This window comes from Mesocricetus auratus, unplaced genomic scaffold (assembly GCF_017639785.1).
Source record: "Mesocricetus auratus isolate SY011 unplaced genomic scaffold, BCM_Maur_2.0 Super-Scaffold_100010, whole genome shotgun sequence".
NCBI lineage: Eukaryota > Metazoa > Chordata > Mammalia > Rodentia > Cricetidae > Mesocricetus > Mesocricetus auratus.
In genome coordinates, this window is record NW_024429194.1 from 14,040,003 (window position 1) to 14,054,311 (window position 14,309).

Sequence of the window (14,309 nt, forward strand, 5' to 3'; positions counted from 1 at the left end):
AGATTAAAGACCAAGGAAGAGCTATAAGTTCCAGTAACACACCATTTGGGGCTTACTTTGAGCCGGACCCTGCCTATTACATACCCCACACCTTCTTCAATAGCTCCATCTTGGAACTAAGAATTTAGCACATGGGGCTTTGGTGAACATTTCATATTCAAAACATAACAATACTCATGTTGTTTGCTGCAGCTTTGGGTGATGAAACATGGATGACAAAACTCAACAAAACCAACGTGGAGTTTGTTGGGAAAGGGAGCAGTTTAGAACGAGGCTCAGCAGTTGGGGCCATTGAAACTGGAGCTGCTGCTGGCCCAGTTCCACATGGCCTCAGCTGCATACAGAGTCCTTACGGTAGCCACTTGATGCATGTTTTGCCATGCAACACAAGGCCCTTTGAGCTTTCTAAGTATCTGCTTGATGGCCAGTTGCATACCCTGCCAGTTGTCAGGGGGTGGGGTGGTAGGGTCAGCATAACGACAGGGTATCAACACCTCAAGCCTGCTTTTGAGAGCAATTCTTGAGCATCTAGAACTTCATCTTTTATAGAACAGCAATTAAAACAAAAAGATGAAGAAGAAACAGAACGATAGGAAAAGGCTAATTTTTATGTCAGGACAGTAGACGAGAGTACTGGCTGCATGTTACAAACAGGCAGAGCTTTATAAAGTCCTGAATCAAAGGTCATGATTGAGACTAATTAGATGGAAACCCTAGGGGTGGGCTCTGGCATCATTTTTCTTTTTAGCTTCCTCAAAGATGACGGTGTGTGAGCATTGATGGAGAACATGGTTTTAGGAGCAGCCTGAGTAAGCAGAGTAGAGCTAGACCATCTGTACTATCCCTACCATGTGTATTGGAGTTCCAGCCCTATGTTTTCCTAATTTTTTCCTGCCAAAATACTATTTGTGTCTTATAGTTTTACTTGTAACTTGTAAAACATCTATAAGGATCAAGGACACATAATTATTGTAAGAGTATTTCTGGCTATCTCATTTTAGTGCACATCAGTAAGATTGTCTGACTCATTCATTGTTCTCATGGATTAGTTAAGAACATTTAATAAGTTATTAGTTAGCTAACAGTTCAATTGTAGTTATAAATATCCACGAGTGTGACTGAGAGTTAGGCTACTGTGACACAGAGTTTGAATTTTGGATGGGTATAACCCTGGTAAGTTAGAAACCGGTGAGGCAACTTTCCCCCATTGTCTGCATGTAAACAATAGAAGACATGGTGTTCCACATGGAAAGCATTCTTCAGAGACAGTAGGAAGTCTCATGGATAAAGTCGATTTGCCTTACAAGACTGGTGACAAGAGCTTGATTATAGTCCAAGCTAGTTAAGGACAAGCTTAGTCCTTTATGGATGGGTAGGGGCCATTAGGATGAGAATATATATGGCGGAGAAAAGGGAGGGAAAGGAAGCAGAATGGTTCATGTGCTGTGGAAAGATGGAGAGCTGAAGAAGAGAAGATGGTAGGGAACAGGCTGGTTTGGATGGCCTGCTTACCACCCAAGACCATGGTGACATCTGGGCCCGAGCTGCTGCCAAGGGCCATGTCTGGGTCCGTGATCTTACTGCAATCAGGCCAGTTGGGACAGAAATCAATTGTAAATAGTATAATAACCTGAGTTCAAGTATCATAGAATACTAGCTGGAACTATTGAAAATAATGAAATTATTTTCCAAAGAGATGATGTAAATAATGAAAGTATCAACAGATGGTTTTTTTTGAAGACTCTAAATCCACTTTCTTTAGATATAGACAAAATATGAAACAGTATGTGCCATAGGTGTCAGTAAACCATCTTTTACAGCACTTTGAATGATAAAGTCGAGAGCCAATGAAATCCCTTCTGGCATCTAAATCACAGAAAGAGTGCTGTGAATTCTGACAGATCTTGCAACTCGCAGCATGTGTGCGTAAGTCAGATAAAAGTTTCCAAATCAGTTGTGAGCACAAGTCTATATTGATCTCTTGAAGTCTAGTCCTCAAACACCAAGATAATATCATAAGCAAAGTGACATATATATTTGTGTGGATGCTTGCACGCGCATGTGCGTGCTCACACACATATATAAAAAAACAAGGCTTAGGGAAAGGGGGTTATTAATCTTTTTTCTTTCTGTTTTTTTGCTTGCTTGTTTTTCGAGACAGGGTTTCTCTGTATCGTTTTAGAGGCTGTCCTGGAACTCACTCTGTAGACCAGGCTGGCCTTGAAATCACTGAGACCCACCTGCCCCTACTTCCCAAGTGCTAAGATTATAAAAGTGTGTGCCACCATGCCCAGTTGAGGCTATGAATCTTAAAGACTCTTCTGACACAGTGGATATATCTTCCCATGTTTCCTGATTTTACTTGTTTGTTTATTATTTTAGTACTTCAACAAATTTGTATCAAGTGAGATTATCCATTTGTAGAGACAGCACACTGAAGCAAGCCTGGAGATACTGCGGGTTGGTTCCCCAGTCCTATGCTCACACACTTCTTTTTTCCTTGTATTTCTTTTAAAAATAATTTTTATTAGTTATTTGAGCAATTCATTCAATATAGATTTATCGTGTTCACCTCCTTTCTCCATTCCCTCCTTTTCCTCCTTCCCCCCACTCCTCCTTTTTGCTTCTATGTGACACACAGAAGATGGAATAGAGTCTTGGAACGTCTGACACGTCAGCCAACGGATGTTGGCTTCCTGCATGGAAAGTAACGTTCCCCGGCAGAGGTTAGAGTGCCAGCTTCTTCAGCGTTAGTCACTCGAGCCCACAAACTACACAGGTGTCTCGAAACAAACCTGTCTTCTCCACAGAACTGTGTCGGATAAACCATGGACCAGGAACCAGAACAGACACAAAGCAGCAGCACGGAGGATGAAACGGAAGCCAGACCTGACAAGGTCCAACAGCCCTCCAAGGCTCCCAGGAAAATAGCCCCCTTGCTGGCATCATTTCCAACTGCCATGATGAAGTTCACAAGTTTCAAAAAACATAAAATGCCCGTTTCTTCAAATGCCACGAAGTTACCAGATGTGAAAAAAGACGCTTCCTTGGAAGGGCCATTCGGTTTGGGCCCTCTAGTGTTCCCTAATTTACAGCGTTTCAACAACATTAAGTTTTTCCTCACTTTGTACTGTATGGTGGTCCTAGCTCAAGGTGAGTTGGAGGAGCAGGGTTGCTCTGGGGTGTTGAGGAGTGAGGTAGACAAGGCTGATACACACGGCAGGAAGGAGAGGGTCCGTGACCAGGCATGAATGGAATCAAAATCACATAACTTGATGCCGTGTCGTTACCTCGGGCTTTGGCTACCTACCTGGCAGGGTGCACTCTATGCTGTGAGTATCAAGCAGGTCTTCAGATACAGAGGTGATGAGAAGATGGTGTTGAGTTAGTCCATGTTATTTGATGACCAACTTAAGTTCGGGGTTGAATCTTTGGGGGGCTAAAAGTTGAAAACAGCATTACGGTCATGAGGTGGTTTCAGTTGACAATGCTGAAACACTCTAGCAAAGCAGCTGTCTGCATTTTGTTTCCTTGTCTGTGAATTGAGGGATGGTAAGATTTGACAGAGTCCACACCGTAGGAAGAATCGCAAAGGTGTTTTTATTCACACTTTGTCTTCCTCCTCCTGCCTCCTCCCCCTCCTCCTATTATTTTAGTTATATATTGTCATTAGTAATTTTTGTTAATAAAAACTCCATCAGTCTACTTCTGAACTTACTTTTCTTTGTAAAGGGTCTGGTTAACTTAGAAACTATACTTATTCACTGACTTTGATTAGGCTCTCACACTTGTTGAGAGTGAAAGGCTTGGGTAGTACATATCAAAAGTCAAGCAAGAATTTCCTATGATTTTCTGGTTTGCTTGTGATTTACACAGAAGGATCAGTCACGGGTGACTGAAGTTCTTGGAGGTAAAGTAGGGAATTGATATCCTATCAGCAGCAATCACCAATGTTTCTGTAGCACTGTGCTCCTTGTGTCTTGCTGTGAGAACTGCTGGGACAGCAGACCAGCTGGTGAGTGGCTTCTCAGAGCCTTAGGAAGAGTCTCCGCTCCTGGATTGCTGCAAACCTAGGAGAGTTTGAGATAGTTGGACAACAGCAGCTGTGCTTAGTGCAGCAATGTCTTGTGTGTGATCAAGGACCTTTGTAGACTATCATGAATTTTAATTTGTAACTATTTTCTGTTTTCATTCCCATAAATGTAATACATTTTGTAACTATTCCCTGTATCAAGTTATTTTTGTTTCATTTAGTATGATTTATTTTTCTTTACTTGCTGGATGATGGTTGTATCCACATTGTGATCTCATTTATTTAATATTCAAGAACGTGAGGCAATTTACAAGTCTATATCCTTTCTTTTAAAATGACTGAAAATGCTCAAAATTTTAAACTCCAAGCACAGTATCCAAGCTATCGAACAACTCTAACTTTGGGCGATTGTATTCACATTATGTTATTCACATTATGTTATTATTTATTTATTTAATGTCCAAGAACATGAAATAATTGTTTTTTTCAAAAAGATCAAAAATTTTCAGAAAGGTATAAATTAAACTGTTTGAATGATTATAATGGTAACCTGTTTTGTCTGTTAAGATGTGTTATATTACCTTCTGTCTTTCTTTTTATTTTAGGTTTTATATTTGGTCTTGTTGGTCTGAGTATTGGACACTTTCAAAAGGAATTTTATCTGTCAATTCCAGAGAATATTATATTGTCCTTCAGCTATGATTTTATATCTTTGCTGGTGGCAATATTGGTAGCATACTATGGAAGTAGATGGCACAGGCCAAAGTGGGTGGCAGCTGCTGCTTTTTTAGTGGGACTTGGATCCATGTTTTGTGCTGTTACATACATGAAATATCAAGTTGTAATGCCAAAGGAAGAAAGCGAAGGTGAGATTTTTCAAATATACTCAATATTCTGAATCAATATTTAGTTAAATAATTGCTTCAAGCTTTTTAAAACAGGTCATGATGCATGTCTTTGTATTCTTCCTTGTTTATGTAACCATGCTTATTTACAAGTTACATTAGTCTAATTAATTAGCTCTTTGATTTACCACACAGAAGAGATGACCGTAGGAAAGAATACTGTGGGAAAATTTGTAATATTATTTCTTTTATACAGTTTTATGTGGGTTACAAATCTCTTGAGAAGTCCATTAGATACTTTAATTACTCCCTTCATTCTCTTTGTAGCACAGACCCACATAAATTCAAATACAGGAATAAGCCTACACACAAAGAAGGGGAAACTTCTAAGTTATTCTTAACATTGCAAAAGCTGGATGCTACTCCTTGACTGCATTTGAATCCGTAAAGATCGTGGCTTTCTCATGTTGTTTGATATTGTTTATTCTGCATTTTGCTATTCTACTAAGATCTAATTGAAATGTCATTGGAATATATTTCTAACACTATTGTCCCAGATCATTCCTCATTATATCTGTAGTTTCTTAAAGGTCAATTATGATTGTATCATCTCACCAAACTTTATAAATATACTATGTAGCAATTATGAAGAATTAATAAATATTGCAATTAATGTTTACCTGTTTTTTATTGAACCTGCAAAGACATTTGTAATACAGTTGGATTTCTAAATATAACCTTGTTTCATAACTAGGAACCTCCCATAACTACAGCTCTAGGGTATCTAGTACCCTATTCTGGCCTCTGCTGGCATTGGTTTACACACACACACACACACACACAATTTTAAAAAATAAAAAAACCCATCGAAGTTGTCAGTGCTGAGGAGCTATAGCAATAAAATTGCCTTTTATTCCTATTGAATGTTCATACTGTCTACATTTTGTTTTACTTGGATTAGGTGCATCATATCCATCTACTAAAATTCATTCAGAACATTCACTGGGTGACTGATAGCCAAGAAGCAGACAGAATCCATCCTCGCAGAAGTGCTCAAGTATTTCTTTTGTGCAGATATTTGACCTACTCTGATATCATACAGATACACACACACACACACACACACACACACACACACACAGGGTGGGGAGAGATTCTTCATTTATTTATCAACTCCTCTTATCAACTTGCTATATCACTTATTTTCTTTTTTGTTCTTTCCATTTTGGTGCTTCCATTGTGAGTTCTTTGAACCTTTTTGGTACTGTCCATAACTTTCCATTTCTATTCTGTTTTCTGCTCCATGATTCCATTGATATCTACAAAGATGACTGGCTCATTTTCAGACTTGTGCCTCAACACCCATGTAGACACACTTCACCACATTTGAAATATTCAACAAAAAATTATCCAGAAATTCATGAAAATGCTCATACTATATTGTCATCTTTGTTTTCTAATAAACTTCATACAAAGTGACCATCCATGCATCTATCTCTGAGGTTATATGAGATCAGCTTTATGGTGACAGACATGAGTGTTTTAAACTTACTCTGCTTTTTCCATGAGGACTAGGGGATGGATGCTTTTTCTGATTCTCATAGTTACTATTTCCCTTTGTTTGTAGCTTGTTTTTTTGTCTGCCAACATAACATAGCAACATCGTTCAAACCTCCTGTAGTGAGTGTCCTCAACTCTCCTCTCTCATGGTTCTTTATGCTTTGTAAACCTTGGGAGTTAATCACGCACCTGTCATTTCACTTTTCTCCCTGCTGATGACTCCTGTGATGAATTCTCTGCTGCCAAATGGAAGTATTAGCATCTTCAAAAATGGATCTATTCACTTAGAATTCTTGAGTCCACTCTGAAATGACTTTAGGTTTTCTTACAGATTTCCTAAGATGTCCTGTGTTGGATGAAAAATGATGTCATGGGGTGGCAATTATTGCCTTAATTTCTTCACATTGAAATTTTAATTGGACCTACACATCCATATTAGCATTCTTCACTTCCCTCCAATGAAAAATGAAGGTGGTGTCCTGTAGTGGTTATTCTGTGTGCTCCTGTCCCAAACTTTGTCCCAGTAGTGATCCTCTTTAAGGGTCTCTGTAGGTTAGTGCTCTTTCTCAGTTCTCACTATTGCTTCAGTGTAAGCAAATTCTTTTTATTCCACCTCTAAATTTTGAATGCTTTTTCATCTTTTAGTATTGCTTATTTAAAATAAAATTACATATTTCCTCCTTTCATTTTCCATCTTTTAACCCCTCCCACATTTTGTCCTTCCACACGCTCCAAGGCTGTTTGTCTCTAATCACTGATATTTCTGTTTCTTCACTCTCAAATTCACAGACTCTTTTTCTTTATTATTGTTATACTGTATTTGGGGATGGATGAGGGAGGTCTTTTAAATTTATTTAAAGCACTTAAACATTAATTTTGTTTTATTTTCTTGAGTGTTTTGCATGCATGGATGCATGCACACATGTGTGTGCTTGGTGTCTGTCAGAGTCTGAAATGGGAGGTGCAGATGTCTGTGAGCTGCCAGTCAGGTGATGGAAACAGAATCCAGGTTCTCTGCAAGAGCCCTGAACTGCAGATCCACCTCCCTAGCTCCATGTTCTTCTCACAATAATAATAGCAGACACAATTCTGGCCAGTCGTCTATTTATCATCTGTTGAAATCTTCTTGTTTTCATGCATGATTTTGTGGAACTTCCTTGATTTTCTATACTTCTTCCTGTCGTGAACTTCAACATGGATTTCCCTGAAAATGTTACAACAGAATTACTTCCATCCACCCATTAACATAACTTTTGCTAATTACTACAGTGAAAACTTGTTATGAATTTGGAGCTTTACCCAGTATTTGAAATACTGAACAATTCATATTTCTTGATAATTTCTCTTTTCAGGTTTGCTATGTGTGCAATTTGTATGTTATTTATAATCTTCAATTTCCTTAACAGAGACTAACTTTTTATTGTTGAGACTCAAAAAGATTAGATTGACTATAGATGTGGGAAACATTTGTTTTCAGATACTATTCAACAGAAAGCTCAGAAATACCTCCTTAGGATCATGTAACTACTAACTTCCACTTTCTAGAACAAGGAAAAGGTAAATGGGCTCCAAAGCTGCTCTACGATTGTAAAGAGTGTGAAGAATTTGCTTTCTATTCACAATGAAGTCAAAATGGATGTTGAATGCCACATGTTTTACTTCAGCTCTAAAACTATAACCCAGAATCATAGGAAAGGGATAGCTTGAGTAAGATTGTAATTTTATTGAGGGCTTGTATGTTGTTATAGAAATCAAAGTTATAAAGAAACTAGGGAAGAAACATAAGGGACAATTGAGATAGTTAACAGGGGCATTCTAATAGGGTTTGAACCTATTATTTGGCTCACACACTAAAAGTCATTAACTAGAATATTTAGGAGATTAAAATTAAGAATGAGTGACTGTTACATACTCAAATAAAAATGAACCTCCCAGGCCCACAGGACATTGTAGAAGAGAAAGAAGGAAAGGGCTTGATGAAGTGGAATACATGGGAAGTAGTGTGAAAAGGCCATTGTACTCTTGAACTCATGGAAGCTGTGAGTGTCTCCACACAAATTATCCAAGATAGCATCTGCAAGCATCCTATCATGGAGAGGAAAGGAGCTCACAAGTCCCCGTGCCTTGCTGGTGATTTATATGTAGCTAGATGTGGTTGAGAGAAGGAGAATTAGTTCAGCAGTGGAGTCCCTGGAAAGGTGCCCGTGTGTCCATAAACAACAATTTACCCACTCTACTCTAAGCATTTTTAATGCAACTCATTTTTTCATTAAGAAAAACAGAAATAGAAGAAGATGAAGGAGGAGGAGGAGGAGAAAGAAGCAAAGAAGAAAGAATAAAAAGAATGTAGATGAGGGCTCTAATTGGGAAGAGGAAGCCAACCAGTGGAAGTGTCAGACAAACAGAAAAAGAGATGAAATAGATACAAATATATTGCATACATGCACTTGAAAGTCATAAATAAACCCATTGCATACTTCATGCATTATTATATTACAAAAGACAGGATAGAACGACCATGTTGAGTTAAATCACAATTTAGAAAACATCTTCCCATTTGCCCTAGAGCTATGCATTATTCTACAGAAACTAAGCAAATAACTTTTCAGTAGTGCAATAGGCTACAATCTTTACTAGTTTTTTTATATTTCAAGCGCATGTTTTAAATTTCATCCAAGATGATCCAAATAAATATAGTTTATTATCACCTGCTTAGTTGACTTGTTTCTACAAACAAATGCTGACATAAACAACTTAAAAGTAGGAGAAATGTGTTTTTAATTTATGGTTCCAGAATGCACCATTCATTGTTGCTAGACTCCCTTGACTCTGAATCTATATGGTCAGGCAGAAAATGCCCCAGATTTCTGAGAAAAGAAAGTCAATTTACTTCATGGTAGGAGACAAACATAGTGAAGATAGGAAGGGGCTAGGACAAGACATTCCTGTCAGAGACCAGATGGTATCTCTCTTTTACAGTTTTAGGAACCTCCCCAAATAATATCCACAGATAATTAAGCATTTTGTATATGAGACATTGTGGAGGTATTTACTGAAACTCATGGATCTAAAAACAGGAAATTATTTAATCAAAGTAGTGCACATGTTTTAATTTAAAGATTTCTAGAGAAAGGACCACAGAACTAAACTCAGATGGTGGACTTTGGCAATTCAAATCTTCCAGGGCATTGCAAGTACTTTATTTTGGAGACAAAAGTCATTAGAACAGGCTGGAAAGTACAGAAAAATGAGTGCATATTGTGGAATGTTTAACCATGCAAAGATGTGTTGCATTTTTTAACTATGTAAAGATGTGCTGCTGTTTTACCATACCAGCCTAAGGTACATGATTCATCTAATAAAAATCTGAATGACCAATAGTGAAGGAGAAGGGACTTTTGAGTATGAAGATGAAGTAGGAGGAAGAATTCAGGCTCAGGGGAAGAAGGCAAAAGAAAAGCCAGGGAGACACAAGGGGCCAGTGGCCAGACATGGAGGAAGCAGGAAAGTAGGACACACAGAATGAAAGAAGAGTAAAAAGCCCTGAGGCAAAACATAAATGACTGGGAACATTAAATTAAGAGATCTAGCTAACAAGCCTACGGTAAGCTAACTGAAAATAAGTCTCCATGTCTTTATTTGGGAGCTGGTTGGTGGCCCAAAGAAAATTCCAGATCAAGTGACTATGTATGTGTAAATGTGTATGTATATAAGCATATCTGTGTACATGTTATCCTATTCTTTTAAACAATCATACTGTTTCCTTCATAAACATGTTTCTCTTCCAGTATTCCCACACATATTCTTTTATTGTGTTATTTCTACGTAAAATGTGGTCACTAATCTATTTCATGACTACACTCAATGTAAGGATATTAAATGAAATGGAAAAGGGATGGTGATGGTAGCAACTGCAAATTAATTGTACATTTAAATTTGAATTCAGCTCAGTAAATTGTAATTCTTATCTTTTGAAAGACTTGTGCATAGAAGAGGAAGACAGGTCAATGACAGAATGTGGGAAAAATGTAGCACCACACAGATCAGAAATTCTCTCTCTCTTCATCCTCGGGCAGTGTCTCCAGGGACTTGCAGGCATGCCTATCTATATTCTTGGTGTGACCTACATTTACGACCACACGACCACACACTCAGCTGGCACCTATCTAGGCAAGTTTGGAACTTTTTGAATATTTATTTGGTTTCTGTATGTTTTAACTGATGCCAAAATTCTGTTGTCCCTGTGGTGACACTGTAATATCTACTGATGGCTTGTTTGATTAACTTCAGAATCACGTTGATCTACTTAATTCTGAAGTTTGCAACACTGTAAAAATCATCTAAAGTCACTAAATATATTTAGAGGAATAGAAAGTATACATCTGTGCTTCTCTTCCCCCTGAGAGACAGAGAGACAGGGACAGAGAGAGGGAGGGAGGGAGGGAGGGAGGGAGAGGGAGAGAGAGAGAGAGAGAGAGAGAGAGAGAGAGAGAGAGAGAGAGAGAGAGAGAGAGATAAGAGAGAGAGAGGAGAGAAGAAGAAGAAGAAGAAAAGAGGGGAGAGTTAACTGAATGCAGTGTCATCTCTTCCACATAAAATGTTTTATATAAATGGTGTTCTACATTAAGTAAACTTGGATACATCCCAGATTAATCTATTCTTATGTAATGTAATAAAGTCTGGTCCTGGTACACATAATGAAGATATACTTTCACAGTGATATCTAAAAATCATTTTCAAAGTATTAAATTATTTTATATTTTGAAAAAATCTCAAGAGCAAATAGTATGGAATATTCCTGCCATCCCAGCCACAGGGACACCTGAGGCATGAGGATTATGAGTTCAAAGCCCATCTAGACTGCATAGAAAGTACCAGGTCAGTCAGAACTATTTGATAAGACTATATCTCAAAATAGCAACAACAACAACAACAAAGTAATAACTTGCACTGAAAACGAGCAATTTTCCACCAGGGCTAAGAAAATATTTCCAATAGACTATGTTAAAGAATATATCTATTTATATATCTCTACAAGAAATGCTTGTGTCTTATTAACATTGGCCAAGATTGGAAGAAAACACTCATTTTACTTCTGCTAACAGAAATCAAGGCACGTATCAGTGCAATATATAGAGAGGCTTATTATAGTACCATTTCCTGCTACTCTGGAAGCTTAGGGGGAATGATGCAAAGCTAACTATGCAAATGCATTATCTTATTCTAGTGACATATTAAAAATACATATTTAGTTCACACTGAATATAAATATAATTATATTACCTTAAATATGTAGATTGAATGAAATACAATTAATTTCCTAGTTAAAGTTTCTAAGTACCAGTACTTGATTAGAAAAGAACTGTACCACCCAGTCGTCATGTCAGACAATACTCTGTATGGCTCTCTGGCATTGTCCTAGGGATGATAAACATTCACAGTCAGTCACTGAGTAAAGCAGATGACCTTTTTTGATATAGAGCAGGCCTCTTTGAAGCAATGTAAATTCCTACAGTGCAGACTGACTGTTCCCAAAAAAGAAGTGATTGTGGCTTGGGACTAGCATCAACTATAAGACTAGTATCAACTTTTACATGAATTTTCCACCAGCCTCCTGCCCTACCAATTTGGGATTTGTTAGAATCAATTACAGAAATTATTTACAATCTTCTCTCTCCTGCTCTTTCATCCCCTCATCTGTTTCTTCCCCTCTTTTCCTCCCTGTCTTCCCTCTCTCAAGTAGTAGAGAATAGCATGGAAACCTTTCAGGCATCACACGAGTTGTTTCATATTATGAACAAGTTAGGCTGCGAAGCTGTTTGATGTTGTGTTCATTTTCAAGGTATTAGTGAAGCTTTACAAGTACTGGGATATGGTCTGGGTTACATCGTGGGATCACCAAATCTTAAGCCTCCAAATAATCAAGCTTTGAAGGATGGGTATGTCATTCTATTTACTTTTCTATTTGTCTCACATCATATAGAATACTTGAATAAATAGCATAGCTCAAAAATAATACATATTTAACTAGTAATAGTTTAGAAAAATGTATACAACTGATGTGTACATGTATTACCATAAATTCTAGTGAGCACTCGTATTTTATTGTTTGAAATATAGCTAAAACTATTCCTTAAAAGCTCAATAACTATTTATATTTTGTTGATAAAATTATAAAATGTTCATTCAATACCATACAGTAGTTATAATTATTTTCATGATATATAGAAGTTTTCATCTTACTTGGAATTTTTAACAAAATAATATGATCATATTCTTCCCCCATGCCATACTTCTCAGATTCTCTACACCTCTGTACCCACCTACTATTATAATTTTCTCTGTGCATTCAACAAAACAAAGACAAAAAGTGAAAAACAAACAACCTCCACGAAAATGAAAATCAAAACAAACAAGGAAAAGACCAGTATGACAAAAAATAAATGATAAAACAAAACAAAATGAAAATAAGTAGTTTGTAAAAAGCCCATTGAGTTCATTTTGTGTTGGGCAACTACTCCTGGTAATAAGACCAGTTCTGGAATGTTGCTTTTATATACAGTGACACTCTACTGTAGAAAAGTTGCTGTCCCTTCACAGATGGGCATCCATTGGAAATAGTTTAATGGTTAGAACTGGGACCCAATGTCTTCCCATCTCAGTGATGGGACCCCATCTTGGACCAGTGCAGATCTTCTGTGTGTTGCTACAGTCTCTGTGAGTTCATATATGCTTCAGTCCTATTGTGTCTGGAAGATGCTGTTTCCCTGGAGTCATTCATCACGCCTGGCTTTTACAATTTTTTTAACTCCTCTTTCATACAGAGCCTTGAGGGGAGGTGTTTGATGACGATATACCATTCATGACTGAGTGCTCCAAATTTTCTCAACTTTTCCACATTATCCAGTTGTGGGTCTCTGTGTTAATTATCCTCTGCTGCAAGAAAAAAAGCTTCTCTGATGTGTGTTGAACAAGACGTTGATCTATGGGTATAGTGAAAGCTATTAGGAGTCACTTGATTGCTGTAGTTCTTTAAAAGAATAATATTATTAGGCTTCCCCTAACCCCATGAATTATCTAGTTTTAGGTTCTTGACCACTTTAGCAGTGTCAGATATGGGTTACATCTAATGGAGTGGGACTTAAATCCAATATAAAAGCATTTGGCCACTCCTCAAACATTTGTAACACCATTGCACTAATACAACTTGTAAGCAGGGTACTTTTATAGGTCACAGGGATTGTAGGTTGGTGGTATTGATGATTACCTTTCCCTTCTGGTAGCATGTAGAGTGTCTTCCAGTACTATGAATGCTCCCTAGGCCATCCCCAAGAGTCCAGGCTGAGAGAGCATCTCTTGTTGTGTGATGGGCACCCTAAGTCCATCTGTATGCCAGGGATAAATATTGATCTACTACCCAAGGCCCCATAGATTGTCTAGGCCTGGGATGAAACCTACTTGATTGTGGTGAATGATTGCTTTGATGTGTTCTTGGATCCAATTTGCCAGTATTTTATTGGGTATTTTTGCATCAATGTTCATGAGGGATACTGGTCTGAAATTCTCTTTTTTAGTTGTGTCTTTGTGTGGTTTGGGTATCAATGTTATTGAAGCCTCATAAAAAGAGTTTGACAAAGACCCTTTTGCTTCTATTGCATGGAATACTTTGAGAAGACTTGGTATAAGCTGTTCTTTGAATTTCTGGTAGAATTCTGCACTGAGGCCATCTAGACATGGGCTTTTTTTTGGTTGGGAGACTTTTAATAACTACTTCTATTTCCATAGGGGTTATAGGTATATTCAAATTGCTTATCTGTTCTTGATTTAATTTTGGCAAGTGATAGCTATCCAGAAAATTGCCTGTTTCCTTT

General features: G+C 37.6%; 1 protein-coding gene across 4 annotated transcripts in view; it reads left to right on the forward strand.

The window, feature by feature from the left end:
• The first annotated feature begins 2,690 nt into the window (after nucleotides 1-2,690).
• LOC101841903 (solute carrier organic anion transporter family member 6A1) overlaps nucleotides 2,691-14,309 on the forward strand; it is a 76,956-nt gene continuing 65,337 nt past the window's right edge. For 2 of the 4 annotated variants that reach the window (XM_040752770.1, XM_040752771.1), the window contains exons 1-2: nucleotides 2,691-3,153; nucleotides 4,639-4,899. In XM_040752770.1, the coding sequence (XP_040608704.1) occupies nucleotides 2,829-3,153; nucleotides 4,639-4,899 (586 nt within the window). In that variant the 5' untranslated portion in view covers nucleotides 2,691-2,828. Of the gene's footprint in view, nucleotides 3,154-4,638; nucleotides 4,900-10,416; nucleotides 10,609-12,280; nucleotides 12,378-14,309 lie in introns of all 4 variants that reach the window. The other 2 variants (XM_005077224.2, XM_040752769.1) reach the window with 2 other exon arrangements.